The sequence below is a fragment of the Sinohyriopsis cumingii genome, chromosome 19 (assembly GCF_028554795.1).
Source record: "Sinohyriopsis cumingii isolate HCF-2022 chromosome 19, ASM2855479v2, whole genome shotgun sequence".
Lineage (NCBI taxonomy): Eukaryota > Metazoa > Mollusca > Bivalvia > Unionida > Unionidae > Sinohyriopsis > Sinohyriopsis cumingii.
In genome coordinates this window covers 58,011,772-58,038,603 of record NC_142979.1, presented here as the reverse complement: position 1 = coordinate 58,038,603, position 26,832 = coordinate 58,011,772, and the positions used below count along the sequence as shown (strand labels likewise).

Genomic DNA, 26,832 nt, shown 5'->3' with positions numbered 1-26,832 from the left:
GTTGAAATTATTACCACAGTTAATATATTGATTATAATATTTTACGCAGTACTCTGAAAGTTAGAATTGCTTCCCTTATAAGGCCAGAATGTATGTACCAATTGCAAGCAAACTCCAATAAATTATTGCTTCACAGCTAGAATTATACTGTGCTCTTTGAAGCCAAACCTGTCAATGTTTGCACATGTTAATTTCTCATGATACTGATTTTACATGTCACTGCACTGATAACACATGGCAATGACTGTACAGCCATATATTGTTTGTATTAATAAAACAGGCAGCACATGGCAGCTGCAGGGTCTTGGAACAATACATCCTAAAAAAAGAATCAACTAAAAAGAAACAGGAAAGAATAAAAATGTGAGTGTTTTATTGCAAGTTGGAAGTTTATTTTTTTAATGTATCTGTGCAAATTTTGAGGAACAATTAACAGTTTAAGCATATGGAGTTGTCTCTGGTGTGTGTGATTTTAACAAGAAATTAACCTGACCCTTCACACAGATGTTACTGTGATGTCTGCACCTTTTACTTATTGTAATTGGTAGAGATATCCATTCATTAGCTTGTGTTATCATGCCAAAGGACCCTTACATTTTCAACAGTTGTCAAAGTGCCTAGATCTTTGCTGTCGAATAAGGATTTCATTAGGTTCTCGTGGAAGCACTTGCAGACTTTGCCATAACAGTCAATTGACTCTTTTCACATTTTAGAAGACATTGTGTGCCATTTTATAGCAATTACAATGAACTGGAATAAATAAAAGTCCTTCAATGGGACTGATGCTCAATGGGGTGAAAGAATTTCCAGGAATTCAAGATGAGACCATTTCTTCCTTGTAACTGCTGAGTGTATACAGTATCTCATATTCTTCAGTGATATTTTATGTCTGAGAAGAACCATCAAGACCTAAGGATAAATGTGTGTGTAAATTTCATGGCAATGCTTCATGCAGTTTAGGAAGAGTAACAGTAAAAAACCTGTGCTAACTGATGGATGGACTGTGCAATGAATGATGGACAACAGACCATCTTGTAGGCTCTCCTGGTCTATTATCAGTAACGGTAAGAATAAAACAGAACTTTTACTTGATAACACTTTGCAGTTGGTATTTATTTCTATTAATGTGATACAAGCAGGCATTCTACTACATTTTCAGCGGCCCCGAGTGGCCGAGTGGTCTAAAGCGCTCTCCGTCACGGGATCACTGCCATCTTACCTCTATCTGCGTAAGTTCGAGTCTCGGGCTCGGCCAATGTGGATATGTGAGAAAGCTTGCCGGTAGCTTCTTGTGGGTCGGTGGTTCTTTCCGGGGTTTTCCTGGGTTCTTCCTCCACCATTAATACTGGCCGCCATGTATAGCCTATCTTGTGCTGAAAAATGGCGTTAAACCCTATAACAACAACAACAACTACATTTTCATTTATCATTATTTTATGTATACATCATTCCCAATAACATATGCCCAGATAGATTGTAAACTTACTTATAGCATGGTGTCAGGTTTGAATCCCTTTTCTTAACTAGAAAATATTCCCCAAAATTGGACCCTCTTAGTTGAACATGATAAAAATTGCAATCAAAGCTGGCAAATGAATCCTTGATATATCGCTCATTGTATCATCAAAAAAACGATGGTTAGTACCCCCAAAATTTGAACCAACATCATGAAATTCTAAACTTTTAATAAGTCTTATGTTTTTGTTAAATTTTATTTCCAAGCAGCATTCACAGTACATAATAAATAACAACACTGAACAAAATTTTGATCAATGAAAATGTCACTAATGCCTACTGGTGGCAACATTTTAATACATAAATATCAATTAAAAAAGTTTTGTCAAGTGATATTCATGTTTTAATTCTACCTTTTAATTCCATTTCATCGTAATCATGATAACTGAAATATGCCCTCTTGTATTCAAATGTGAAAAATACCAATATATTGCCACATCTTCATCTGTGAGCATTTCTGTGAGAACCAAATTAGGTATTGACTAAGTTCTGATCTCTGACTTATGGAAGAATCTGCTGCATTGATACATTCAATTTAAAGCATACCTGCTTTATACTATTACTTTAATTAGGTCTTTTGTATCAAATCAAATATAAGGGATGGAATAAAAGAAAAGTTGAAAGGTATGCAAATCCTACCCGAGTCAGAGCTAGTGGTACGGTCATGTGTCATGTCAATTTTTCAACTGAACACTGTTATAAATATTATTCTGTAAGTAATATAATTTAAATACCTTAAATAAGCCTATTAATTCACAAATGTGATCAAAGACAGCAAAGCAACCAAGCAAAATCAGTACTTGGTGAATACAAAGCTTTGTTTCACAGATACAGTTCTTTTCCAGAGGTGAGATGGCAGTGATTGATAAAGGCAAGCATTTTAGATCACTCTGCCACCTGAGTCCGGTTTGGTAGTATGAAATACAAATCTGATGTTGATCTTTAAGAGCACATAGAGGTGGTATTACTGGTTTGCACATTTCATATCACTCACGAAGGCAATAAATTACAAAGTGATTTATAAAATAAAATACAACTATGATATGAAATTCTTTTGTTAAAAGAAACCAGTTTAAAGACTGAAACATGTATGCAGATTATATCAGTGGATCAAGTTCTAGTTTAATTCTAGCCACACACATCTTAAGTTTATTATGCAATAAATATGTACCCCGCACTGCACAACAGAAGCCTGTAATATAAAATATACAAATTTAATAGAACAGTTTCTGAGAGAGAGAGAGAGAGAGAGAGAGAGAGAGAGAGAAGGAGAGAGAGAGAGAGAGAGCAAATCTGGAAATTCAAACTACCAATGGCACTGTGAATTTTGTATACACCATGTTTATTCAAGTACTTCATAAACAACTGTACAAAATTGCTAAGAAATCTGGTCTATGCAAATAGCTTTACTTCCAAGCAATGTTTTTCAGTGCTCTCAGTCCAATCCAATTTCTTTTCAAAAACTAAGAAAGTGTTATGTTCTGTTCAATTTGAATAGAACATCCACATGAACCTTAAATTTCAACTTTCTGTGTTAACTGGTTATTTGAAATAATTTTATAGTATTTCTCTGATAACATTAATCAATGAATTTACCTGTGAATGTATAATTCTGGACCAATCTACCTGCCATAACACATGTTATGTAAGAAACAAAATGTTTTTTATTATTCCAAAACCCCTCAAACATCGCTGTGTTTTGAAAAACCTGATTTTCAGTAATCTTAGAAGAAGAAAAAAAGAGAGATTTTGACCACTGTGTACTAATATGTATGTCCCTAACATTTTGACTTTATAAACAGTAAAGAGTCTGCTGAGAGCCCATGTAAAACTATCACCAGGGCAGTTTATATAACAGATCATAGTAGAGGCAGTTAAAATGTAAGTGGTCACATATAAACAACCACCATTTCACAATTTACTTAACTGTCTTAGAATATCTAGGGTGAAGTCACATTAACAAACCCTGTGTGACTAATTTGCACAGGTACAGTGAACAACACAATTTGGTTAAGTTACGTAACTCAAGGATATGTAGAACAATAGGTATTTTAAAAAAATCACTGTCTTGAATGAGAGTGTTTAAGTAACCTTTATTAAAGAATACTGGCATGTTTGTGATAATCCACAATGATACTTTGAACTTGATTTCACTCCATATATAAAATGAAAAACATGATCATTTTGGTAGTCATAATAGTGTATAAATGTGATTCATTTTGGAAGGCAAAATGTCTAACTGAAGCTGTGATTTTGGAAAGAATGAACCATCTGTAAAGTGAGCAATGCTGAACATAACTGAATTTCATAATTCCTACACAGAAACTGATGTAAACTGCAGCAGAATGGGGATGCATTTTATTTTTGCAAACACTAAATACACTGTATCAACATCAGTCATTCAGATGTATAACATATGTTGACATAGCAACATCATCAAGGATATTTGACACTTTCAAAGCAATGCAGATGCAGAAAGGTCATTTTCTGTGCAGAGAAAAATGCAACAAGATATTCAGGAAAGTTTGAATAAAAGTACCTTCTAGTGTCAAATAAGTGAAATAATGAACACAAGTCACACTTGCAATTCTTTCAACCCGATCTACTAAACTAATAAGAACAGCAAAGACTGAATCTGATTAAGAAAATATTTAATTCTCCAACAGATTTTAAAGACAGAAACTTGTTATATTTATAATGTCTGTTTGTGATTATGTGAGCATTGGTACACATGTCTATGTGTGGCTATAGTACTGAACAATGCTAAATCTACCAACTATTCTTGTCTGTTAAGTGTATTAAATGCTTTCAAGAAAACATGGGGTTTGTTTATCTTCTTTTTGTAATCAAATTTGAATTTCTAGTAATTTTCTAGAAGCTTATATAAAAAGACAACTTATTCTCAATTGGATGATGTTGCCTTTTTGAGTCATGCAAACTGATCCCTCTTATAACCTCAAATCACATTCTTTGAGTCTCCAAAATCCCCCAACACTGTCTAGGAATATGGCAGGTATGTAATGCTCCAACCTGATTTTTAAACTCTTACTGATCTAGTTAATATTCCAGCCTGATTATTACTTTATTTATCTTGGCCATGTTCTAGCCTGTTAATTACTACTGATCTAGGCCATGTTCCAGTCTGATTATTACTCTCTTATTGATGTAGGCCATGTTTCAGCCTGACTTACTTTTATTGATGAAGGACATGTTTCAACCTGATTATTACACTCTTAATGATCTAGGTTAATATACCAGCCTGATTATTACACTCCACTGATTTAGCCCATGTTCTAGCCTGATTATTACTCTTATTTAAGGCCATGTTCCAACCTGATTATTACACTCTTAATGACTAGGCAATATTCCAGCCTAATTATTACATTCCACTGATCTAGCCCATGTTCCAGCCTGATTATTACACTCCACTGATTTAGCCCATGTTCCAGTCTGATTATTACACTCCACTGATCTAGCCATTGTTCCAGTCTGATTATTACACTCCAATGATCTAGCCATTGTTCAAGCCTGATTATTTCTCTAATTGATCCAGGCCATGTTTCAGCCTGATAATTATTCTCATTGATCTAGGCCATATTCTAGTATGTTTATTACTTTATTTATCTAGGCCATGTTCCTGCCTGATTATTACACTCTTACTTGATCTAGGTAATGTTCCAACCTGATTATTACAATCTTAGTGATCAATTTATGATGTTGTAAAAACTAAGAGCATATAACTAAAGCTGTAACTAACCTGTTTGACCTTGGACTTCTCCAGGATCTCTGACATCATTTGCAGGGGTAATTTGGGTAAATTCAGTGCCTTGGTGAAGGTCAATATCAGGTTAACATCACTATAATGGAAGATAATCAAATTGTGTAATGGCAAACATTGGATATGTTATGTATATGTAATTGAATTTTTTAAAATTTTTTTTATTTCGTTACATGCTACTGTAATCTAACACTGTATGTTGGACCTGACCTTGTCCAAAATTGAGTTCATTTCTGCTGGACCCGAATTGAATTTTTTTATTTTCTTTTGTGTAAACAACTAATACATAACTAAATTATTCTCTATGTGTATGGATTTAAAATCAGTATTATTATTAATAGAAGCAAATATATTTATTTGGGTCACAGTCAAGTTTTTGGAATTTCCTAAGTGATTTTACATAATCCAGGTTATGGTTTGTATTTTGTAAACATCATGATCATTCTAAGGTTATTTTCCATTAGGTAATAAATTTTTATTAGAAAAAGCTAATTGTGACCTGCGGCTAAGTAGAGAACTATAAAATCTTGTAAATGAGAGGATTTTTTCAGTCATGCTTTAAGACCTAGGACTTTTAAGTTGCATTATATGTTGTGTTCAGTATTTCTTACCTGGGCAGGAAATTTTATTTCTTTATATTATTGAATTCAAGTGATTATTTTCTCTGGAAATACAAAAGTGCTCTGATAAAATTCATGGACAGAGACACTGACTGGAATTTATAGTGAATTCAAACCTGGAAGTATATTACTGTGATTACACAAAAGACTGTTGGCACTTCAACACTCTACAAGCTATTATAGACACATCATCTCCATCAGGTTTTGGATTTATTCTGGTCTTGTACTGAATTTTAATTATGAATTTAAATTATTGGGACTTGTGTCTATAATTTTTGGATTTTTTGGATTTAGTTCGCAATTCCGTAAGTTCTTTTTTTCTCATTTTCACTTTGTATAAATTATTTGTTGAATTTTACAAAGCTTGTTGCTTTTCACTCTTTTCTGTGACTTATTTTAAGAGCATAGGTCCATAAAAGAAACAAAAAAGCTTCACCTTTTCAATGAGAGAAAATCGTAAACTTCATCATAATATACAAAATAAGACCTATCCTAACTGACTCAAAATTTTGATGGACATATGTTTACTCCTCAGAGAAAATTATAAACTTCATCATAATACACACAATTAGTCCTGTCCTAACCGACCTGAAATTTTGTTAGACATATGTGTTAATTTTATCATTATTTATTTATCATTATTTGAAACAAATTTTGAGTTAGCAGATAGCTGTTGGTAACTGGAATGATGTGCAAGCCATTCTGCTAGACTTACCATCTCCATTTGCATATGAGTCGACTCCAACTGCAAACAACATAGACCCTGATCTGCCATCACATAATGCACCCGCAGCTCTGGGTCAATGCAGCTTGCAGTTGGATACAACTTATAGTTAAGTATACTAGGTGGTTAAATCTGGTAGTATTTTTTTTTTATTAATGTCAATATAAAAATTGCTAGTTGTTTTCTATTTCAGAAATCCAATAAAATTTGCCAAATATTTTGCAACAGACTGAACCATAATTTGGACCAGTTCATAGTTCTACTTTCTGTGACGTATCATGGAGCCAATGATTTGCAGTGTGTAATACTGATTGATGCATTCACAATCATATGCAGGAATGACAATGACTGCTATGGAAAAGATGGCTATGACATAACATGTTACATCCAGGCCTTTGCCAGAGGTACAAAAAGGTTGATCTGGTTATTGTAGATGACAGTGATTCTTTCATTATATAAATACAACTGAAACATGAAAAGCACAATTATTCTTTGATGTTTCTATGCAGTATCTCTAGGTCAGAGTTTACTATGCTTTCAGATGTTAATGATATTGCACAGTTTGGGGATGGGGGGAGAAGAGTATTTGTGTCTATCTTAAGTTGTGTTCAAAATAATAACAATCCTATAAATCAAGTGAATATAATATAATTAATTTATCCTTGTGGTATAGTTCCCATATTTAAACCTAGGCATTCCATTTTCATCATTTTATTCTAGGGCTTTCCAATACAGAGGCCCAATTCAGGGAATGAGAACAAGATATTTTTATAAAGACTTGTCTGACATTTTCTAATGAATAATGGTTTTAATGTAAATTGTCCTGCTCTCAAGCCCTAACTGTTCATTTTTTGCACACTGGGAATAAATGTCACAGATTGGTTTCATAATCATATCCAGATTAAAAATGTTCGGCTTGACAGGCTATGTCTCAGGGTCCCTTAAATCCAAACACTTTTTACAACCTATGTCCCAGGTATCCACTAAATCCAAACATATTTTACAACCTATGTCCCAGGCATCCACTAAATCCAAACACTTCAATGTTCGATGAAGTTTACAGTTAAGAAATAATCATTAAATTAATAATCACCTCCTTTTGATCCATTATAGCAGACTTTGGGCCCTGTCTGACTCACCTGTGAGCAAAACTAACATCTTCTGAAGAAATAGTCCTTGCTAAATTACCAATATAAATGGTAAGCTACAAATCTTTAATATACCTGTTCAACCCTTAAGATGTTGCAGATACATGCAGGAATGGGGTAACTACATGCTGATCAATGCCATTTCATTTGTAGTGCAGAATTTGTGAAGTTTTTTCCATGGAAAGACAAGTATTTCTGTGTTGTTATTATTTGAGTTGAATGACCTGTACCTCTAGGGGATACCCAAATGGAAGTTAATAACATCACAACATCTTTTCCTAATGCAGCTATTGCTGATTGTCCTCAGTAAGAAATGCTAACACTGCAGAATCTTCTAAATACATAAAATTTAACTGCACACTTTAAAGTTATCTCAAACAACTTTACAAGAATTAACTTTTTTTCCCACTTCATTATTCCATGATATCATTTTGCTAAGGTTTTGATTTCACAGGTCTTTTAATCTCCTACAAAGAAACCTAACTGAATCACTACCTAAAATGACTACCTACCTTTTTTCGTACTACATTATACCAAATTTTCTATATGTTGTTGTTGTTGTTGTTCTAGGGTTTAACGCCATTTTTCAGCACAAGATAGGCTATACATGGCAGCCAGTATAACTGGTGGAGGAAAAACCCTAGAAAACCCAGGGAAGAACCACTGACCCACGAGAAGCTACTGGCAGGCTTTCCCATGTACCCATGCTAGCCGAGCCTTTGACTCGAACCCACGAAGACAGAGGTGAGATGGCAGTGATCCGGAACGGTGAGCGCTTTAGACCACTCGGCCAGTTGGGGCCCCAAATTTTCTATATGCCATCAAATCTATTTGTTTTGAGACACAACGTTTTTGCCAACTTTTTTACTTGTGCCTTGTGAGTTCTGGACATTATTTTAAAAGAACTTTACTTAAGCATTGTTGTTTTCTGACAAAATGTAGTTTCACACTGATAAGACAAGAGACCAACTAATAATGCTTCATTAATGTGGAGAAACAGCTTGCTTATCACTGGAAATGGCTTTCACAGGTTAGATGTATGAATCAAATTGTCAACAACTGGGATAAACACATTTCAATATTTCTCAGACTGCAGACACTGATATAATAACATTTGTTTGAAACAATACTACTTACTTATATTGAGAAGAAAAAAAATCTAAATTATAAAAACATCGGAATCAAATGTCACCTTATATTCAAAAATGAAAACTGTTCAAGTCAATGTCATTATCTTAAAAATGTTGTTAACACTTGCATTGTCGATGAAAATTAAAAAAACCACCGAGTCACTAAAGTTTATTTAGGAATTAATTTCAGTGGATTTTAAAACAAAATAACCTACCATATATACTTGCATAAAAGCTGAATAATTTAGGAAAACAATAAAGGACTGAAAGAAGGGGGCATCAGCTTATCTGTGGCCAAGTGTCTAATCTTGACAGTTTTTAAGTCTTTTTGTTGACTACTGTTATGGCTGTAAATCTTGGGACATGAAAAAAAATAATTTGTTCCGTAAAAAAAATTTTTTCGGTGTCCCGACACTTATTAAACTGTTATAAAGTAATATGATTGATTTTGTTATTTTTTTGCATGTACATATTTTCTGATTTCTCCAACACAAAATTAAATAAAGGTACAGACTTCATAATTCATGGGCTGGTTGAGCTGACCCAGGAGACCAGGCTGAACTATAATGGACAGTACTTACACAGTACAAATCATGCGTAGATTTACTTAAATCCTTATTTGTGCCCAAACATATTAGACGCAGATTTTGCTTTATTCATTGTTTTGACCAAATTTCATTATTCCACATAAAATTTCAGCCAGTCCTTAATAGCGGTTTCATTTACATTGAATCATGTGCTAACGAGTTACTCATTTTCAATGATATAAGCGAGTCTACAAACTGAGGTAATATTTATGAAAAGGTACACATGTTTAATTGTACAACGCACATAACCAGCATAACTGTTACATGTTTATGACAAAGAGTGATAATAATGAAGGTATAATTCTCATCATAGATCAAATAAGATCATCATCAATTTTAGTTTTGTGTTTTGGCTGAACAACATCATAACTTGCCACACACTGGAAGGCTTTATGTTTCAGCATCTCCTATGTTGATAATTAGCAGATTTATCTTTTGTTTTCTAACAGCAATGCATGCCAGTTAATCATTAAAACCCTGAAACTGGCTTGTATTTTGACTGGCAACTATACCAGTACATTTATGTATATAACTGCCTTTCATTCCATAATATTAGCATGATTACCATAGTTTTGGAAAATGAGATGTAAGACATACCTGTCAACTTTTCAAAAGCCAAGTAGGGAGACTAAATAAAAAAAATCGGGAGGTTTTGTGTGGCATTTTTTAAGCCTTGTTTTCACAAAATATGGGCTGATATTCCGTGTCAAATATGCATGAAATTCAAAAAGGATGTGCCATTTCTCTCTGTGACATGCCTTTTTTTCCCCACAAGATGTGCCATATTTTTATATTCTGGTCAGCTGTGGCCAAACTGCACAACAGCTAAAGCTTAGTCTTAAATAAACAAGTAAGAAAGCCAGTGTGACTAATTAAATGTTAATCCCTATCAAGGTAACTATTTTGTGAAAACGACTGGCCCTCTGTCATAATTCAAAGGAACCACGTTCATCACTACTGTGCGTTATGCTAGCACCAGCAAATGATTGGGAAATTAAAAACATTTTAACTAAAGGTGCCTAAATATGTAGCCTCAGGATACCATACATGTGGAAACTATTTTCCCCTCATTGTATATCTGACCTTATTACCGTATTGTCAACTCGTAAGGCATTTAGTATTGTTTACCATAAAACATATGTATTCTGAATTAGTTTTTTGACGACACATATGCTGTGTGGCATGTATTTTCATTCCTTCTTTTAATTTAACCATGCCAGGTGTTCATGCATGTAAGTTTCTTTGGTGTGAATAGCACTACAGCATATGGAGTTACAGCATTCATAGTGATCATTCTTGGGATTGAAATTAATTGTCGACAATTTTATTGTTGTGGTTTATTATTTTTTTGTTTGATTTATCTTCTGATTTTTGTATTGTTGTAGAGGTAAAACAAAATAATAAATTTAAGTAAATAATGTTTAAGCATAACATTCTATTTAGTGAAGAAGCGAATTCTTTCTAGTAAAGTATTTTTTTCGTCACTGCAATATTCACAGGTGATACAAAAGAGCATGGCTTGTATACAATATATTTATCTATGTAGGACTTTTTTTTAATGAGAAATGAAAATTGAAGACATAATGTACTAATTGGGAGTTCTCTGCAAAAATCAGGAGATATTATGAAATCAGGAGGTAGGTGTGTCCTCCTGGCACAATAGTTGACAAGTATGGTGTAAGGTCGCTTAAATCAAAGCAAACTACAACTCAGCTTTTACAGTAACAGCATAATTTTAGAAGCATTGTTTTTTAAACTGCATTATTGTATTTCGGAGTTATTATTAAAGTTTAGAGCAGTGGTGTCCCTGATTCGACTCCAAGGGATGTACTTCATTCAGGGGAATGTACTTCATGCAGTAAGTGTTCAAACCTACAATATACATGCAGCAGAGCCATTATGTAAATAGGCTCAATTGCAAGCATTGAATCAAACCGTATTGTTGTTCATTGTATTGTCATACTGGGATCACATTTTAATGAGTTAGGTATTTACAATTTCAAGGCAAAATAAAATCTTAACTACTGCTGTACTGATATAGAATGTCCAATGCAATAATAATAATGCTCAATTCTTGTCATCGTTCAATCAAGTTATACACAAATCTGAATTAGGCAGAAACAATAAGAAAACAGAAAATCAAATAAATTACTTTTCAAACAAGATTATACCATTTCTTTTTAATAAACACACATGCCAACAACGAGAGAAGTATACATTTAATTTTTGTTAATATAAGTTTGCCAAAATAAATGCATTTAGAACTTCTCGCATGCATCTTGTGATGTCTTGGAGTTGTGGACTGGCTTATACGCAAGTCATGTACTTTTTAGTGTTGATATGTATTCATTTTTTTTGTTGTTGCTTATTCGTGAATGGGCTTATACGCATGTATATACGATAGTACAAAACAGATCCTTAATCTGTATGTTTTTATCTATTGTTATGAATTTTTGGAATGTGGGCTTGTTTACAATTAGCATTATATAAGTTTTGGTATCTATTTTTATTTAGTTTTTATTTAATGAAAGTCTTAGTTATATTTATGCAACTTTTAATGGACATTTGATGAAGGTAAGTGATTAAAACATGGTGGATTCTTTTGCTTCATTTGTGAAGTTGTGTTTATCAATATGCTTGCAATGTCTTGTGGACTGAAATAAATACATAAATTACAAAAAACTAGGCAAGTAATGTCAGTTTTAATTTATTACTGTATAGATAATGTGTGATTATTTTGCATTGTGACCTAAGAGATTGCTTAATATCATTTAAGTGTGATTACTTTGCACTGTGCCAATGAGATGACCTAATATCATTTATGTGTAATTACTCTGCATTGTGAGCAGAGATCGCCTAATATCATTTAAGTGTGATTACTTTGCATTGTGACCTAAGAGATCGCCTAATATCATTTGTGTGAGATTACTTTGCATTGTGACCAAAGAGATTGCCTGATATCATTTATGTGAGATTACTTTGCATTGCGACCCAAGAGATTGCCTAATATTTATGTGTGATTACATTGTGACCAAAGATATGTGTGATTGCATTGTGACCAAAGAGATTGCCTAATATCATTTATGTGCATCTGGTTGCTTAGGCTTGGATTTTTAATTGTTTTTTTCAAACTGAATTAAATATTTTTGTGTGCTTTCAAACAGAACAAATAAAGTAATCATTTTATGCTGTTGAAGACCCCATTTTTTATACTAATTAACACTCTGAAAAAGTGAAATTGTATGACTCATTGAATTTAATTTAATAAAGTATCTGAGCGTTTGACATTTTCAATAGATTATACTTCAGTAAACGTCAAATCAAAGTCTCAGATACCATTTCACAAAGAGGTCTATTACTTTAAAATTGAGAAGTTTGTATCTTTAAATGTGACTTCAAATATACTTTTTAGTGTCCACAAAAATATTCATTAAACAAAAATTTAATCTTACAAAAAGAAAGAAAGAAAAAGCAGCATAAAAATATTCAGATATGTCAAATAGTAACCATTCAGAAACATAAATTTGAGATTTTAAGAGCTGGCACTATTTTTAATGACCAAAAACTGTACATACCATTTGAGCGTGACAAGGTTGGTGATGACACGCAGTACAGTCCTGAGTCTAGCAGCCCCCTCCAGCATTCCGTCCAGCACCTGTGCTGCACTGTGTTGCACACGCTGGTTCAATTTGCTCATGAACTTCTTGTCACTGAGGTATGCAAGTGATGCTTCAGGGTCTCCGTCCTGATCTGTCACCTCGATCAAACCCTGCCACTCATCATCACTATCCACCTCCTGTTCAAAGTGAAAACATTATTTATTGACTTTAATTGAACAAGAAGTTCAAAAAATTTATGCCAAAGCATTCTAGATAGCTCTGATGTTGGCAAGGCAGTTATCTTGTTGTCTGGTCTGAATCAGCTCTTTCAACACATTAGTGACTATATAATGTTGAGGAAATGGCAAGCTAAGTGCCTTTCACAAGGATAGATCATTGCATGATGTAATCTTAGAGGTGAAAGAAACCAAGTAATCTGGACAACATTTTAGAATGTGAATGGGTGAATACATCCTTTAAAATGTACTGCAATAAAGATTGAAATGAACACTGCAAATCTGTAAAGCTCATGTCCAAGAGTATAAAAAAGTGATAGGTATTAAAGGCCAATGGCAAATAAATATGATTAGTATAAACATAGTCTCACTACTGCTGTATATTTGTTGCTGTATACCACATTTAGTTTTTCACCTAATTTTCTCATTTTCAGTCAAGGGTGTTGTTGTTATTATAGGGTTTAACGCCATCTTTCAGCACATGATAGGCTATGCATGGCGGCCAGTATTAATGGTGGAGAAAGAACCCGGGAAAACCCCGTAAAGAACCACTGACCCACGAAAAGCTACTGGCAAGCTTTCTCACATACCCACATTGGCCGAATCCGAGACTCGAACCCACGCAGACAGAGGTGAGATGGCAGTGATCCGTAACGGAGAACGCTTTAGACCACTCAGCCACTCAGGGTCCCCAGTCAAGGGTGTACATTTATAGATGAACTAAAAAGTAGATTTTTTTCCAAGTCAGTCTGAGGAAAGGATGAAGGTGCTACAGCTGCTTACTCATCACACTAGTGAAATATTACATCTGTTGCATGTTGCATTGCAGCTTAACCTTTTACAGGTGCTAGCCTAATTAAAGAAATAAATAATGCTTACAAACCTTGAGTCTTGTTCTTTGATTGCTTATGTTAATAAACTTGTTTCATTTCACATCACTGTGCAGAGAAATGTTTTGTACCTTGACTAGAAATAGATGTACATAACAACTAGTAACTTGCTGTTCTAAAGCTGGGTAAAAGTACCACATTTCAGCAGATCAAATATGATGATTACTGTACCTAGATCAAATATGATGATTACAGTACCTGTATCAAATATGATGATTACTGTACCTAGATCAAATATGATGATTATGGTACCTGTATCAAATATGATGATTACTGTACCTGTACTACAAATGTTGAGTGTTCCATAACTGTGGAGCTAGTACATTTTTGATTCATTTATTCTTGGTTGAAATGACATATAACATTTAGAAATTTGAGCAGTGTTAATGTTCACATCAGAGACACCTTTATGGGATACATGTGTTGCAATGATGGTTTATCTGTTCCAGTAACAATGATACATAGTGAAACAAAATAATCAATTAATGAAGTTGGAAAACATTTTTTTTTCTTTGCTTTATTTCTTAAATGACGGTATTTTATACTTCTTTGTGACTTTACAGCGATCAATGCTTCATTGGCTCAATAAATGTGGTCTTTTCAAAGTTATCTGCAGAATATATGATTACCATACCTGTAAATGTTCAATATTTGATAACCGTGGATCTAATTTATTCTTGTCTGTATTGAAATATAATATTCAGAAATAAAGCAGTGTTAATGTTCTCTTCAGAGGCATCTTTATAGGACATATTTGTTGCACTATGTTTAGTCTGTTATGGTAAAAATGAAACACAAGGAAACAAAATAATTAATATATGAAGTTAGAAAACATATAGAGTAATCAATGCTTCACTGACTCAGTGCTGACTTTTCATGGTAATCAGTGCTGGCTAAGCTTTGATGTGCTAAACATAGTTACAATATTTTGTTTAGGTAAATTATTCACTTTTCTTTGGAAAATGAGCTTGGTTCTCCATTTTGTTTCTCATTTTAAACCTCATAATTTGACCCTTCTTTATTACAACAGAGTGAGTATCTTTTATTCAATCTTGAAACAACAGGAATGATTTCAGACAAGAACAACCTTCAAGTGATTAAAATGAAGGGGAATTTGAGGGAGCCTTTGATCTTTTGACCCACAAATTGATTGGGTAAATATTTACCCAAGTGGAAGCCATTCATAAAGTTTGGTAACTGTAAATGGTGAAATACCCGAGTCAGTGTGTATAAACCATTTATCTAATTAAGACCTTGATATCTAACCCCAAAATCAATACAGTTCCTTGCCACCCTAACTTTAAGCCATCCACAAAGTTTAGCAGCTGTAGACTTGGTTCACACAAAATTCTCAGAACCAAATTCAAGGACTTTTATAGGGCTTATTGTAATTTCTTTCAAGAGTTTGCTTAAATTAACTCACCAACCTTTAATGACAAGTTCTGAAACCATTTTTACTATGTTTGTGTTGAGTTCCTTATAATGTCCTGTTATACCAAAGTTCACCAAGTATGCAGTTTTCCTCTCTTTGCAGGAAAATTTGGATGCAACTGCACTGACTTCAAATGCTGGTGAAAAAAGTTTTGTGATGGATTCATTTTATTCTGAGTGAATTATAACTCAGTACTGTCTGATGTGTCCACAGTTCTTCCTCTTTTTAAGGTATCAGTCTTTGATTTATTTAACTGGGACTGCTCGAGAAGTCCTGACCCAACTATCCAATTTAATCCACCAGCTGCATCAGGAGGAGTGGGATAATTTGTAGTCCAATTGATAAAATCCTTCTCAGAATATGACTTTGAAAAGAAATATCATCAATAACTATTCAGAAAACTACAAAGCCCTTGCTAACACTATTCTTTCTAATCTTCTCATTTGTGAGGAAAACACCACCAAATCTATAAACTTACTGCCCTAAGCACACACTGCCATTATTTGCTTTGAATTCTCCAATCCATGAGAATTTGGAATCTGCAATCCATTTGGGGAAAAAGATGAACTCTTCAATATTAATGCAGACAACAAATTTTGATGCTCAATTCTAAAAAGACTCTGAACTAAGAACTTCACATAAAAATATTGCACTTTATTTGATGGAATTGCTGACATTGTCTGAGTTATAATTGTTGAACATATTCAAAAGATAATAAACGGCAATAGCCACATCCTTGATTGTCATGGGAACTTCTGGAATGCTTTTTCCCCCCAAGAAACTTAGCTTCTGAGAAACTGGATTTATTATTGGACCATAAATGACCATTGTCAAAATCTAGTTTACAGATAATACAAGTAAGGAAACACAACTAAGGTTACCACACTTGCTTGAATTGAGAGGAAGAGTAGTGCATTTTGATGTGCACACAATAAAATCTAAGATGATTGTGCTAGGGAAAAGGTTAAATAGTGCAGTACAAACTTTGTGGATAATGCTATCATGAACATCACAAAATATAAAATAAATCGCTCTATTTGTTAAAGTGAGCAGGATAAAAACTGAACCAATTAAATATATCACTCCATCTAACACCTTTCTGGTTTATAAAACTTGCAAGTTATATCAACTGTTACCTCTCCATCATTGTCAAGCTTCACATTCTCTATATTTTTCTTCTGTTTGTTGTCTATGCTTTTCTTGATGGTTCTGCGGCCCTCAATCTCGATGCTGGGATACTCACGTTCATAATCCTTGCTAATCCGATCAGGTCGAGGGGTTGGGTCTGCGGTCTGGACAAGATTATAAAAGTCAGCAATTCAAATACATACATCTTTAACAGTCATACACTTCTTAAAGTTTTTGTAACATGTTCCAAGTGTAGGGCATTATTTTCCCTGTCAAAGTATTGTGTACAATTAAAAATAAAAAGGCTTAATTTTACATACTTATAAGCATATGCCATGCCCTAGGAATGTACTTTATTGTGACACTATGCTTCTATTGTCAAGTTCAATGTACTTTATTGTGACACTATGCTTCTATTGTCAAGTTCAATGACTGAAACCAATACAATTATTTAAAAGTTTAACATTTTTTCTGAGTTTATTGTGGTATAAACTGTCAGTTGCCAACTCATAAAGTTTACATAATGCCCGCAGAAGGGCGTTATGTTAGCTGTGTGAGTTGGCAAATGACAGTTTATACCATAATAAACTCAGAAAAAACGTTAAACTCTTATAATTGAAATTTCAATCTTTCGTTGTGATATTTTGTTTGCATCATTAAAAAACAGAAATCTTAACTGAGCATTGTAATATATGTTTGAGGGTTTCTATTACTTAGTTATTTATAGCACTTGGGATTGTCCTGCTTGATCGTAATAAGGTTATCATAATACCAGTCCTTCAACCAATGGAAGCCTAATTTATTCAATTATTTTTTTTTAATTGTTGGAATGTTCCTTTATTTTAATTATTACTTTGTGTCTGCCTTCAGTGGCAGTGTTCTCTTATGATGTACACGTGACTATTTATATAAGTGGGTATTCTTAGAAAAGTAGTTCTCCTTACAGTTCATACAGAAATAAACGCAATTCATTTTGATCATGTGGTAACATTCTGACCAATGGAAATGCTGCTTTCCTTTACCAGCTACTGGCATTTCAATTATATAAAAATCATTTTAAAAAAACACACTTATCTCGATTGCCTTCGTTATACTCTGACTTGCATGCCATACATATTTGCACTGATTGCTACATACAACTTCATTATTCATTAGAAACCTGTGAGTGATACAGTACATACAGACTGAGAAAAGACCATACATTCTCTTATCAACCATTTGAGTAGAATGTAATGATTTCCTGAATTAAAGTATAGTTTTTGCATAAATCCCCATTTGTTTGTCCCCCCCCCACCAATTTCAATAACAAAAATCTTTAATGTGATAAAAAAGGTACAGAACATAGTCATATCATTCCATTGATTTATAATTTGTAATGTGACTTTGACTAGGGTGGCCCTAACACTGTGACTGTTTCATGCTTAATGATGTTTCCATACCAACACAGCTCCATATTGGGTACACTACAGGCGAGTCTATTTTCCTCTGACAACAGAGTGACATAGTTCATCCTATTCAGTAACTTCCAGGTAATTCCATAAATTACCATAAGGTTGATAGTTGAGTTATATCTGTTTGCACACATGTAGAATGAGATTACATCTAAATTTCTAAAATTATCTGTTATGGTCTGAAAATCTAATTTGCCATCCATGCACATCTATAAATACAAATATGTGGTTTTTACTCGATCATTCTAAGAAGAGTTTTGTAAAAAAATGTCCAGGTCCATAAAATTCACAGATGTGTACAAAACTGAACAAGGGTTCAATCTAAGGATTACTGTCTACTGTCTGAAAAGAATTTCCTGGAATTTAAGATGCGGCACTGTTCTTTTCAACTGCTGAATGTTGAACCATCTCTGATTATCTTGAGTGATAAGATTTTCACCTTTGCTACTGTGGTGACCACAATGGATACACAATTTTCAAGATGACTGTTCTAGTGGCCATATTGGATATTAGATTATCACCATCATCATTTTGGACCAACAAGACAGCAGAAGAAGTATTTTCATGACAACCCCATGTTGATGTGACCATCCATTCAGAAGGAGTATCAATAACAAGATTTTCAGGGTGACCACTGTGGCAGTCATATCAGATGTCAGAGTGGCAACATTTTCATTAAGAATTAACTACACATACCAGATATCTGTGTGGCAACATTTTCATTAAGAATTAACTACATATACCAGATATCTGAGTGGCAACATTTTCATCAAGAATTAACTACACATACCAGATATCTGAGTGGCATCATTGTCATTAAGAATTAACTACACATCATAAAAATCTTCTGATAAACACCTTATGTTAACATAACATTTTATTCAGGCGAAAAAGCCATATTTTCAAGATGGCTGCTAAGGTATCCATACTAGACAAAAGATCAGTGCCATTTTTATTTGTATGCCAGCTACACATCATCAGAAGTCTCTTAGTGAAAAGATCATCCATACACATAGAATAGGTAGCAATAACAAGCTTGTCAAGATTACATCCTTACTGGATATCCAAGCTCAATGATTTTCATTTAGGACCAACCAGACATTACAAGAAATCTTTTGGCGAATGCCCCATGTTTACGCGACCATCCCTTCTTTAGAATACAAAGATTTTTAAGAGGGACACTGTGGCAGCCATATTGAATATTCGAGCAACACCATTATCTTTTAGGGTCAACAAGAACTTGTGATGAATGAAAGTGTAAAGGTTCATAACAATCCTGCAAGGAGTAAATGATAATCTGAAGTAATGGATAGATAGACAGATGGAAGACAGATGATGCCTAATGGACAACAGACCATTCCATAAGTTTCTATGGTTTATGTCCAGATGAGCTAAAAATACAGCAATTGCCTGAAAATTTAATCAGCTCATATACATATGGATACAAGCATTTAGTGGTTTTTGCATAATCTAGCTAACAAGTTTCATGGGATGGATGAACAAACCAAGATGCCCCTGCTGCAAGCAGATCAGAGCATAATAAAAAGTGATATTGATTCTGAAATAGATACATACTCAAAATAATGTATGACTACTTGCTACTAGTAATACGTGCAAATATTGAAATATAAATGAAGTGCATTCACTTTTTGAAACAACAGTGACAACATGCAAGCTTTTTTTCCAGTTAACACAACTGCATTAAACTGAAACCCCTCATTTCCATCAATGAATATGAGTATTGCAACACTGAAGTGGGGCAAATTAAGTTTGTGCCATATTCTTCCAGGACTTCCTAAAAGCAGTACAAATTTACATTTTACTTGCAAATACAGTAAAACTTACTGAAAACTGAGTTTACAAAATTCCAAATGTGACAGAACATTAACCCAAATCTATATTTAAATACAGTTAATGTAACCTAAGTCAATATTTAAATATATTTTAAAGCTATTCAGTTCTAAAAAATCAATTTAAGGATCCACAGCAGCTTGATATAACTGGGAATGTAATGTACATCATGCAACTTTTATACCACACTAACGGAAGTTTGTGTGGCATGTTTTGCTTTGTTCCAAACAATCTATGTGAAATTTACAAAACCCCAAGACAAATACTTGACAACTCAAATAAATCTCTGGACTGATACCTGAAAGATACTTTTAATAACAAATCAGATGGTCCTCAGTTTGATTTGTTTGCAATATGTGTTCTTTAGTCTTTAGTTTTCTTCTATATGTGTTAAAAAGTCAGAGTCAATAAGAAATCACCAGTTGTCAGTTTATGATTAGACAGTAAATATATTTTCAGATTTTGTGACCATAAATTTAATGTCATAATTTTCAAAATATTTTAGCATTTATTATTACTATTTGCCTACTTGTTGCATAATACTAACATCAGCATCAGAAAGGTGTCAAGTTTCTTGTCAAGACGAAGCTGAATTTGCCACCATGTTGGGAGCTGATGGCCAAAGATAAGCCATCAAATGAACTTGCCATTGTTTTCAGTAAGACATTTAACTGCTGACTGGAGGATGGCTTAACAGCATGTCGAGTTAATACAACTGGACCCAAAGCATAAATACCCTCACTTTGGTGAACTGTGGAATGAAGTTAAAATGATGAGCAAATTACTGAGAAAGTGGAGTCTGAATGCCTGAAGGCAGCTTACATCATAGCATCCAAAGAAAAATTATTCCAAAAGTATGCAGCAAGAGTCTTGACCTCATGGGTTTTGATTTTCATGAAAGAGAGGTCTCTCTCAAAGACAGACTGGTAAGCTCTTTTTATAGCATAAACAATTCATCTCAAGATGGCAACTGCCAAGATAGCAGAAGTACATTTGAAAGAGAGAAAAAGACTCACAACCCTTCCTCATTCTGCTTGATATAGCAAGATAGAACTGAAAATCTCGAATTGGGCAAAGAATTCTATCTTGTTTCTCTACAGCACAGATACAACTGAAACTGGGGATTTCAACAGAAACAGCAGCTACTGATGGTAGGTAATTCTTGACCAGAAATCCCAGTTGGCAATCAAAAGAGATCAATTCATAGTTATCAAAATGTAAAAAACCACTGACAAAGCATAAACTCTTCTCCTTCTTGTTGCTTTTACTTGGGAAAGGAGGAAGGCTGTTTTAAGGGTAAGATTCTCGAATGAAGCTTTACTCAGAGGTTTACAAAGTTTAATTAGCAGGCAAAGAATACACTAGTGGTTCCACCTTGGCATTAATGAGCATTAATGGACAAGACACTGGTCTCTAATCAATTCTTAAAGATACAAGTCTGACCCTATAGTGAATCCAACTTGAGAGAGTTAGAGCAGGCTGCTCTTTGGCCCTTAATGGTGGATACTAAGAATTCTTTATCTCTGATGAGAAAATGAAGAAAATCTGCAGTTAAGGTGGGGAGAGAAGTGGGAAAATACAACTCCCACTGCATCAATTACAGAAAATTATCAACTTGGAATTTTAAATATTAGAGGTCAATTGCCTATAAGACCAAGAGATGCATTGGCAACCTTGCTCCAAAACTGGTCTTGGTGGATACATCTTTGATATAAGGCAGGTGTGAAGGTAGAGGACTTCAGGAATGTTGTGCAAGAGGGACCCTCTGTACTATGACATTAAATCCCTATTTAAATCATTAGGATCATCAACAAATGAGCCAAGGATATCACTGATCCTTGATCTCGGGAGCCACAAAACGCTATCACAATGAACAGTGACTTTGAAATCCTGACACTGAAGAACCTAAGGAATTAATCTGAAAGGTAAGAAGGTTTAGGGGCCAATCCCACTCAGATTGAAGGCATCTACCACCCATGTTCTCTGGTCTGGCACTGGAGATACATCAAGAGGAAGCCTGTTCAGCTTCATTGTGAACAAGTCTACCACTGACCTTCTCCACTGATGAAAAAGTGACCATGCTACTGACTGGTGACCATTCTGAAATGACTGCCTATCCCTGTCTGGATAAGTAAAGCTGTCTGCAAGAACATTCCTCTTTCTTGGAATGTAGCAGACTCCTAGAGATTTCTTAGCCGAAACTGGCCAATAGATGAGGTTCCAAACTTCCAAGCAGATAGTAGGGGCATGAATCTGAGGTACACTACAACCCAAGTGTTGTCTGTAGTGACCGCTTTGCAACTATGCCTTATGCAGTTGATGCACCTTTGAAATAACAGCAAAACAGATAGTTGACATGGCAGAAAGCTTCTTCCAGAGACGACCAGTCTTGCAGGAATGTTTCTATGGACTCTAGGTTTGCATCAGTGAAAAGGAAGGAGTGAGCTTTCAGAGCATGGTTCAGAACTTCTATCAGAAACCTGTCCTGATTTTTCTCTAAATCTAAGGAGATCTGGGTGGATGGAGGGAGTCACATATGAAACCCTCATGGAGAACAAAATCCACTGCCGCACTGAGTCCCCAGGAGAAGCGGAAGGAGAGAGAGGCAGAGACAAGCAGAACATGATGTCTTTTCATCCAATCTTGCAAAGAAAGTATTTTTAGATTCTTTTATGGGGTATAAGAACTGTTCCTTGATTGGTGAGAAAAGTAATCCACACATAAACAATATTCTGAAATGAGTAGAGACCTGATTTGTCCCAAATGAAGACTGAGCCTAGTCAACATCTTCCAACATGGAAAGATCATGTCTAATGATGTTGTGCATCAGTCAGTCATTGGAATAGTGGAGGATGAGAACCCCAAATGAAATTAGATGAGCTGCTATTAAGGTGAAAGTTATAGTACAGGAAACTAAGCAACAAAACAAGAAACTAAAACTGAAAGATCGCCTGTCTCAGACAAACCAAAGAAATTTTCTGGGAAGATGGGGATGTGAAGATATGCATCCTGGAAATCTCAGGAGACTGCCCAGTCATTTAACTCCACTGGGTTGAACATTAGCATGGAAAAAGAATGGGCATTGCTGATTCCTTTCCAAACACTAGTTTGCAAAACATTTGAATGGAAATATGGGAAAGGGGTGTTTTCTAACTGACCACATCCATATCCAGTGGTCAAAACTTAGTGCCTGGTGCTTTATACATGAGTAACAGAAGAGCTATATAACAAAACACAAAGGAAAATTATTTCCCATTATTTTTTCCTACATCCACTAATATTAATACTCTGAAAAAAACTGTCAATGTCACGTTTTCTGTTTTGTGAAAAATCACAACTACTTGGAAAAATGTAAAATATGTTGCACAGACTTCCCAATAGTGGCTCAATTTGAAGTAAATATTTTTCAAATTCTTTCCTGTCCTAAGAATCTTATCTAAATATAAATTGCACTGAATGAACAGTACTTGAACTTTTTAGCTGCCACATAAATCTGGTCAAATTCTTAAAGATGCAGTGCTGTCTAGATTTTAAAATTAATTTCACACAGGAAAGAAATTCAAATGTATTTACTCTGAATCATGCTAGCATAATGGACTTCTCTCTTTGTCAGGTTTAATCTGTGCACACTATACCCTTTGGAAAAATGGGTTCCAACAATCTGCATGCTAAATAAGATGGATACTGGTCCAAAAGTTGTGTAAATAATTATTATATGTTTTTTGTTACCATGTCATACACAAAATCTATTTACTACAGTATGTCAAATAATCACAAGGAATCAAACAATGCTACATGTCTAAATATTTTTTTCTGTATTACTAATAACCCCTTTCCATATTAACCGCAACCAACAATTCCTCCTCCAACACCTCAAACTCACTGGTAACACACATTCACAAAAAGTATTGGACCATTGTAGAAATTTATTTTCTAACAAAAAAATGGTATGCATTATGTTTCTGTTTCATGCTGATCATATGATAAATCATAATTTATTCCCTGTGAACCATAAAACTCAAGACAGAAAATGTAGATATATAACATATTTGACTACCTCATACATACAAGGAATCTGAATCACAAGAAAGCAAATTTTTAAGTAAATTATTTTTCTCAAAGACTATTTCCCCAATCACATTATGTTAGGAATATTTAGTAATCCAGCCCTTCTAAAATTGTCTTTTCGTGTCTATTTCAACAAGGGCAATATCTCTTGCTCATTACCTACCCCTGGCACTGCCATATGTTGCTAGTTTTAGCTGAGTGAGATACTAATAAAGATGCTCACAAGGTGGGGTTGTTGGGAGGGTTTTTAAGTAATGTGATTGGGTAAGTATTCTCAGAGTAACATAATTTACTTAAAAAGTTGCTTTTTTTTAAAATGCATTTCCCAATCACATTATGTTTGGAGAATAATTAATTAATTAAATTAATTAATTATTTAAATAGTTAATAGGCGGAGAGGATGCTGAGCAACTGACCTCTACCTCTCAGGTATCCTTCAAGGAGGAAGAATAGCTGGATTTCCCATGTGAACAATAATCCGTTATCCTAATTACAAAAGCAACACAGGTTGGAGTCACTTGACCTGTGACCCTAACATATGGTAATGAAGATGAATACTGAAAACATCTTACCTATAAAGTTTCACTGGCAAATCCAGCAAAGGTAACAGGCATTGTTGATTGATCTAACTGGGTCTGATGGCTGTCTGTGCTGCCACCACCAGACCAACAACATGTAAGGTTTTCCTCTGCGATGCTAAATCTTTGAGATAAAAACGTGAGAAGGTTGACTCTGCATACCAGCCAACAGCTTCTATTATAACCCAGATCAAAAATTTATGCTCGAATGTGAGGCTCACAGAGATTGCTTGAAGCTTCTGAGGCATAATCCTCACAAGGCTACTCTGATCTGCTGAGACATCAGAGTACATGAAGCGTATAACCCACTTCAGCCATGAAGTAAAGGCTTGAAGGATGCACACTTCAGCCATGAAGTAAAGGCTTGAAGGATGATATCCAATGTCATGGCTTTAACCAGAAGGAAGAGGCATTTATGCATTCATGACTTGTCAATGTGTATTTCAGGTAGTGCTTGAGGATCTTGCATGGCTGCTGTTCTCTACCTGACAATGGAAGAGAGTGAGTGAGTGATGGCTCTTTGGTGACCGATGGACAGTAACCAATTTTGGCTACAAAGTTTGGTTATGTCCAGAGAACCACCAACTCTCTGATTTGAACTGATGAGAGTATGGGCATGCAATTCAATTTCCCTGCAAGCAGAAGCTAAAGCTATAAAGAAACATGTCTTGTATGATAGAAACTTTAAAAAAGTATGGGTCAGAGGCTTGAATAGAAACAAATCAAGTCATGTTAAGACTCAGGACTGGTTCCATTTGGTAACAGAATGAGGGATTTGGGTTGATTGAGACCCCCAAAAATGGGCTAAAAGATCTGTTAGATTTTTATGTGCCCCAAAACACGTCTGCCATGATGCCAGAATGTGTCCAATATCATGGAATGGTAGCCTTTGACAGAGATTGGGGCCAGCAATTTCTCTTCAAAGAGCTAGAGAAAATAAAGTCAGCTGATTGAGAGCTGGAGACACTCAGAGGGATGATGTTATTGGTATGGCACCAGCTCCTGAAAGCATGCCACTTTCACTCATAAGCTTTTGGAGTGGAGGGCCTTCCTGCTCTAGAGAATCAAAAGTTTAAATTGTCTGTCTCATGATAAGAGCCAAGCATGGAGAACAGGATGGTCCAGGCAGGAATGGAACACAAGTGACAGTGGTTGCTTGAGAAGATTCGGGTTGGTCAGAATCTTCCTGGGCAGATATATCGCTAGATCAAGTAGATAGGCAGCACAGGACATGCCCATCAGAGAGGAGCTATTAGAATCATCTTGCAATTCTGACCCTATAAATTCTGTATTATTTTTGGTATCAGGACTGCACGAGGGTAGGTAAATATCCCCAACCCTCCCAAGCTGCTGTGGTCTGGGACTGGAGAGATGAAGGTGGGTAACTTGTGAAGTAACCTTGTCACAAAAGGTCAATGGTTAGATACCCTAAAGTGCACAAATCCAAGTGAAGACAATCATGTGTGAAGGACCTGACCTCTCCTGAATAGAGTGTCGGCCAAAACAATGAGTCTGCAAGGATAGAGTATGATTCGTACGCTGAAGTGGAGCCTCACTGCCAAATCAGAACACAGATCAGGTCACTGGGTGCCTCCCTGTTTGTGGAGGGTTGTCAGACCTAATGAGGACCATTTCTGCCCGAGTGTCAATCTTTTCAGAAATGAAAGGCACTGATGACGCCATTCATTCCTATGATGTGTAGAGGCCATTCTCCTGGCTCCCATGTGCTGATGACATTAGTGAAGTCCATTATTTCCACTTGGGGCTTCTCCAGCAGGATTCCCATGGTCAGCCAACCTGGGTTGCATCATTGACGCAGGAATGATTGTATCTCGGGTGCAATCATGACTGTTGATGGAGGTGACTGGAAAAGGGGCATAATTGTGCTTGCGTTGTTATTTCTAAGGGGTGCATAAAAGGACAGGCAAGCATGATCAAGTCCACTGCCACACTGAATAAACCACTTGATGAGTATGATGATTCTGATCATGTGAACACAAGGAAGTCAAACCAGATTCAAGTTGGTTAAAATTCTATGCCCAGATGGACAAAACTTTCTGGGATGTTCAAAAATATGACTTTTCTTAGTTCAATAGA

The 26,832-nt window shown here is 35.0% G+C and overlaps 1 protein-coding gene across 4 annotated transcripts in view; it reads right to left on the bottom strand.

The window, feature by feature from the left end:
* Nucleotides 1–26,832, bottom strand: part of LOC149775766 (serine/threonine-protein kinase 36-like) — a 158,703-nt gene that overhangs the window by 96,482 nt on the left and 35,389 nt on the right. For all 4 annotated transcript variants that reach the window (XM_089944445.1, XM_089944448.1, XM_089944449.1 and 1 more), the window contains 3 exons: nt 16,796–16,951; nt 13,078–13,298; nt 5,273–5,372 (listed from right to left, as the gene is read on the bottom strand). In XM_089944445.1, the coding sequence (XP_089800571.1) occupies nt 5,273–5,372; nt 13,078–13,298; nt 16,796–16,951 (477 nt within the window). The remainder of the gene's footprint in view (nt 1–5,272; nt 5,373–13,077; nt 13,299–16,795; nt 16,952–26,832) is intronic.